This window comes from Cyprinodon tularosa, unplaced genomic scaffold (genome assembly GCF_016077235.1).
Source record: "Cyprinodon tularosa strain WSP-4 unplaced genomic scaffold, ASM1607723v1 ctg790, whole genome shotgun sequence".
NCBI classification, from domain to species: Eukaryota; Metazoa; Chordata; class Actinopteri; order Cyprinodontiformes; family Cyprinodontidae; genus Cyprinodon; species Cyprinodon tularosa.
In genome coordinates this window covers 23,943-30,000 of record NW_024039552.1, presented here as the reverse complement: position 1 = coordinate 30,000, position 6,058 = coordinate 23,943, and the positions used below count along the sequence as shown (strand labels likewise).

The following is a 6,058-nucleotide window of genomic DNA, read 5'->3' as shown; positions in this document are numbered from 1 at the left end:
GACTGCGCTTAACTAAAAGTAATCAAAGGATAAAAGTTAGCAATGAATGAATGAAGAAAAAAGGTGAATTTTAAGAAGAGGAAAACAAAAACGTGAATCAACTACAGTAGAAATGTGACTGTCACACCTTAGAATTGAGATTACAAAGAAGACAGAAAGTTCATTCCAGTTTGTTTAGACTAGTTTTGTTTCTGAGGTGAGGATATTTATCTCTTGTGTCCTAAGCTCCTTTTTTTAGAAAACAAACATTTCCTGCTTTGTCTGTAAAAACTGGGTTGCTTACAGAGAAAAAAAACTTCATCACAGGATATACGTGGTAGTCATAACAGTTCCCTGTCCCCGGACAGAGACTCTGATCTCTGCTACTGCGCTACTGAAGAGCCTCAGTGACGGATATTATTAGATTTGTTGGGGTTTCACACCAAAGCTTATGAATTATTTACTGCTCTAGGTTTATTTTCATTTCACAGGTCTGAAAATAATGGCAACCCATAAATTCACAGGGATATATTATGTATAAATTAATTTAATGGTGGGTAAACATATTGTTTAATGGGCCATAGTGTTTTAAGCTTAAGGAGAGCGGTCCGAAATCAGCTTTCCTCACAGTGAGTTTCTAGTTCAAACTAAGTTCAGTAGCAGGGAGGGATGCTGTTCTTCATGGCCTTTCTGATTCCATAAGAGATATTCAGATTTAGCGTTGGTGAATAACAGTGGACTGAGTCATGTCTTTTTGATTCATCTTCAAATAGAAAACAATCACTGAAACCTAAAGCAGAGGTCAAGGATTAGCGGACCGCAGGCTCAAAATGAGCACCTTGATATGTGCTTGAGAATGTTTTGTCTCCATTCAAAGCCAGGTTTAAAGCCTCTTTTAAAGCAGCATAAAGCCCACTGCTCTCATTAAGCCATAAGAGTCAGTTCAGGTGTTTTATAAAATATGTGAATCAGGAAATTGTCTATATACCAAACTGAACGATTGTTGTTATTTACTTCAAAAAGCACTTTAGATTTTAAAATGGAAAAATGTTCTATTTTTCTTTCATATATTTTTGTTTCAAAATTCAATGTATAACATTGATGCATAAACACCTAATTTTATTTCAGCCTTAAATTCTGTTTAAAGTAACAGATTATAATTAAAAATGTCTTCAGACCTTTACTGGTGGTTGATTTTCTTTATTCGGACAACACTGACTTTTAATTGGTTACCTCTGACCTAAAGTATGTGAGCTCGTCTGCCTGGCTGTGTGTTTCCTGGACGGGGCCGCCTTTTACAGCTGCTTTTTGTATCTCTGCTTCTGTCTCCTTGAACCCCAGTCGGCCTCTGCAGATGGCCGCTCACACTGAGCCTGGTTCTGCTGGAGGTTTCTTCCTGTTAAAAGGGAGTTTTTCCTCTCCACTGTCGCTACAAGCATGCTTAGTGTGAGGGATTGCCTTTGAGTCAAGGAGTCGATGCAATCAACTGGTTTTCCTTAGATAGAAAACTTTGTATCAATTTGACTGGATGATCTGGTGGACTGTAAAGTGCCTTGAGATGACATGTTGTGAATTTGAGCTATAGAATTAAACTGAATTGAAATGAATTTATTATTTCATGATACACATATCTGTATTTTATGTGTTTTATTAACTTCATTTCTTGTGTCCAATTTTAATTTGCTTAATTTCTCCTGATTTCTTTCACTTTCTGCATCAGGCATCATTCATCACATGAAGGGGGAGTATGAAACGGCGCTGAAGCTCCATAAAGCCCACCTGTCTTTAGCCCAGGAACTGGGCGACTACGCAGCTCAGGGGAGGGCCTACGGTAACATGGGCAACGCCTACCATGCTCTGGGCATCTACGACCAGGCAGTGCGGTACCACCGACAGGAACTGCAGATCTCTCTGGAGGTTATTTCTGTAGTCTTTCTATTAAAGGCAGAGATGTCAGGTCGCATTCCTCTTGGATGAATCTTTTCTCTTGGTGCTGCAGGTGAACGATCGTCAGTCACAGGCATCTACTCACGGTAATCTGGCTGTGGCTTATCAGGCGTTGGGGGCTCATGACCGAGCTCTCCAGCACTACCGTCACCACCTGACCATTGCACGGGAACTCAGAGACACTCAAACTGAAGCAAGGGCTCTAGGCAAGCCAGATAAGAGGAAATATTAGTCTTTTACTCAAATAAATGAAATAATAACCAGTTAAATCAAGTATTTTTATTTAACTCTGCAGCAAACCTCGGTAACTTCCATAGTTGGAGGGGAGAGTACGCTCAGGCGCTACCATACTTCCAGCAGTATCTGGCTTTGTCTCCTGGGCTGCAGGACCTGGAAGGGGAAGGAAAAGTCTGCCACAACCTGGCCTACGCTCACTACTGTCTGGGACAGTACAAAGACGCTGTCAGGTGAAAGATGCCAGGCTCTGCAAAACTATGGGTGTACTTTTTTATGTTCTGTAATCAACTGACTTTAATGTACTTAATAACGATTTTAGATCATGAAACAGCTCAGACTGATGCATACAAATGAAACGCACAAAAAAAAAACAATTAGAGATGTGGTAGAACCCTTTAACCAGGTCAAAATCTGATGGAGGTAATGTTTTTCACACAGCGTACACAAAGGAGGAACATGGTGAAGTGGTAAAGTCATAGGGAAATTATATTTAAATGTCAAATCATTCTGGCTTAAATATGTAAATAAATGTTATCAGACGATATTGTCCTAAAATTTAGAGAATTTCTATTTTTTTAAAAACCCTGTATAGTTTTCCTTCCGTTTTACAATCATACACTACTTTGTATTTTGCTTTCGTATAAAACATCAGCAAAACACAGCATAATTGTCATTATCGTGAGAAAGTGTTGATAAGTTAAAGCGGGAAGAATATTTTTACAAAACAAAATGCTGTTTTTAATCTTTTTACATCCTTACCACATTAGTATTTCTTTATTATTTAACTGAAAATCCCCATGATTCCTTCCTTTTCTCTTTTCTCAGGTATTACGAGCAGGACCTGGCCTTGGCTAAAGACCTCCAGGACAAATTAGCACAAGCAAAAGCCTACTGCAACCTCGGCCTGGCCCACAAAGCTCTAGGAGAGTACAGCAGAGCGGAAGAGTGTCAGAGATACCTGCTCTCTCTAGCACAAGCTCTGGATAACACACAGGTCACCTGCAAGAGCTCTGTTTTCTCCCTCGGTGAGGAGTTGTTGTTTTTCAGGGAGTAGTTGATTATAATCCACAGTGTTATGTTTATATTTGTCAGCAGGCGGTTTTCAGAGCCTACGGGAACCTCGGGGATGTGTTTGTGTGTCGGGGGGATCTCCCAGGAGCTGTGAAGTTCTACCAGCAGCAGCTAAGTTTGGCTCAGAAAGCTGCCGATCAAAAGATGGAGGCTGATGCGTACGCAGCGCTGGGATCAGTTCACAGGTAATGAGGAAGTTTAGCAGTTTGTGCTTACTGTCGTATTACCATACCTTTGTCCTCGGCGCTGTGACAGCAGGGGACAAAGTTCTGTCAAAGCAGAATTTTATATCTACATTTTTATTTACTTATTGAAGAGGAAGATACTTTTGCACGTCTGAAATCAGAGATGCACAGATTGGAAACTTCAAATTTCTAATCTGCTTTTTGTAAAGCTTTGAACTGCCAATAATGATTTTCAGCTGATTTTAATATGATTATTAGTAAAAACAATATAATTTCCAGTCTTCTTACTGTGAGGGATCATGAATTATTCATACTGAACCAGTGTCGTTATAGAGGGATTTTTTTTTCATTATTGTTGCAAGAAAAAAACTGAATTTTCAAATGGAAACTTGAAGAAAATGTGATCTAGAATAAAACTTTGAAAAATACTCTATATAAAAAAAAGGTTTTAAAGGTAACTTTGCTGTTTTCTCAAATTTTATTTTTGTCTATTCCTTTTTTCAATTTTACTCCTTTAAAATTTCAGTTTTCAAATTGTAGTTTGTTTATATTTTTAACAGATTTTATATTTTCAAATGTTATTTTTGTAAAACGGTTTTACCGATCACATTACTTCAATCTAAACACAAAAGCTTGCTCTGGACCAATAAAAATGCTGTTGCTAATGTCCAGCAGACCAATAGAAATGCTTCTTCCCTCCTCACTCCAGAGGAAAGCCCGCCCCCAGAAGTGAATTGAATGCGATCTGAAAAATGCAGTTAGAAAATAATGCAATTCACAAAACTTTATATGCAAATTAGAAAATAAAAAAAATGAAAATGCAGAAAGAAAAAAAAAGTGAAAATAATGGGAAAAAAATGTAATAGGAAAAAGTTAAGAGATAGATTATGAAAAAAATGAAAAATTAATAAAAAAAAAACAGCTACACTCAAAGTTACTCTCAAAACCTTTTTCGATTAAGAATTTTTTTCAAAGTTTCAGTTCTGTTTCAAGTTTCTTTTCAATCTCCATTTAAAAAACATGTTATTTCTCTTGCAACAATAATGGAACAAAATTCACACCATAGCATCACTAAAACAGGGACTGACCAACAAAGACATAAATTACAGAGCTGATCCTCACTCAAGGCCACACATATTAAGTATTAGTGCTCGTAGTACAAAAACAGCAGTCTGTGTGTCTTTGCATTCTACAAAATTTGGATCCTTATCTAAGCTTTTTTAAATATTTCTAACTGGGCCGAATATTTCCAGATCCATTATGTTACATAAAAGGCAGACTTTAAAAGGAGAAGATTATCAAACTTTGTTATCTGTTTAGCCTGCTCTTCCTCTATGCCTTCTCTGGTTTAGTTTTTAAAGCAGCACTAAGTAACATTTTTACTTATTATAAATATAGAAAAAATATTATGAGAAAATAATAAATTCACTCTATGAACTTTTTTTTTTTTGATTAACACATTTTCAGCGTTTCAATTTTGGATTAGATTTATGTTTTTTATTAAATAAAAAAAATGAAAAACTTTTTTGCTGGCAATAATAATGGGCAAAATTTACACCATACTTATCAGACTCCAAGATGACGTGCAAAGAGGGTCAAATTTTATACCTCTTGGATGAAAGTGTTTCTAACAAGAGAATGAATTCTATATTTGTTATCTTTAATCTAAGTCTTTTGATGTCATTAAATGTTATCAGTTTATGGTTAATATTCTAGCGATCAAAACGCCCGGTAAAGTGTCCGGTTAATTTGGACATTCCCCTTCAGAGTATCACTGCTGCCACCCTGTGGTTCAGAGGTGAACTGCTTGTTCCAGTGGCGATGAATTAGGGCCACGGGGCGACAGATCACTTGGTAATGGGTTGCATTAATAGGCTTGGAGGGGCCATGGACACCCGTGGCCATCCCCCAGCTCCGCCTCTGCCAGTTGACAACATGAATTATCTCTGTCCACAACCTTTAAATCGTTGGACTAATTTTTGTGGGTAAAAAGATTGATTTAGACCCAGTGATTGGTCTGTTCGGGATTGTTTCCACTCGACCACTCTTCTGGCACCCAGAGTTATATTAATTAAAGGGAAATAATCATCACCTCCTTCTTACATTCAGTGGATTCAGGGCTTTCTGTGTTATTTTAAAATTGGAGAAGGTCAGTTTTGTTGTGAGAAACTTTTTCGATAACTTCTCCACAATGTGGAGCCAAACCAGGACAGCTTGGATCGACATTGAATGTGAGATTTCTCATTGTAAAGTTAAACACTGAAGAACGTAACACTTAAAACTGTAACAATAAAAATGCAAACTCTGATATTTTTGAAACACTGATACTTAAAGCATTGATAGTGTTTAAATATTCAATGCCAAATCTCACATTTGATGTCAAGGGCGTAGGAATATGTTTACAATTGGGGGGGACACATGTCGGAAATCTGAGATTCGTAAATATTCAACAGAAACATATCTTAAGTACGCTACTTAAAAAAAAGGCTATTTAATCTTTTACTTTATTGCTTTATAAATGTGTTTGCAAAAATAATGCATTTAAAATTAACATAATGCATTTGTTCATAAGATGTGAGCATATCACCAAACAAAATGACTGGAGTCTTTTATTAAGCAAAGGGAGATGTCTTTCAAGG

At 37.0% G+C, this 6,058-nt stretch overlaps 1 protein-coding gene across 2 annotated transcripts in view; it reads left to right on the top strand.

Moving 5' to 3' along the window:
* The window catches only part of LOC119773915 (tetratricopeptide repeat protein 28-like), a 198,368-nt gene that overhangs the window by 168,890 nt on the left and 23,420 nt on the right, over positions 1-6,058 (top strand). For both annotated transcript variants that reach the window (XM_038271137.1, XM_038271138.1), the window contains 5 exons: positions 1,700-1,896; positions 1,979-2,132; positions 2,222-2,393; positions 2,989-3,157; positions 3,259-3,419. In XM_038271137.1, coding sequence (XP_038127065.1) covers positions 1,700-1,896; positions 1,979-2,132; positions 2,222-2,393; positions 2,989-3,157; positions 3,259-3,419 — 853 coding nt within the window. The remainder of the gene's footprint in view (positions 1-1,699; positions 1,897-1,978; positions 2,133-2,221; positions 2,394-2,988; positions 3,158-3,258; positions 3,420-6,058) is intronic.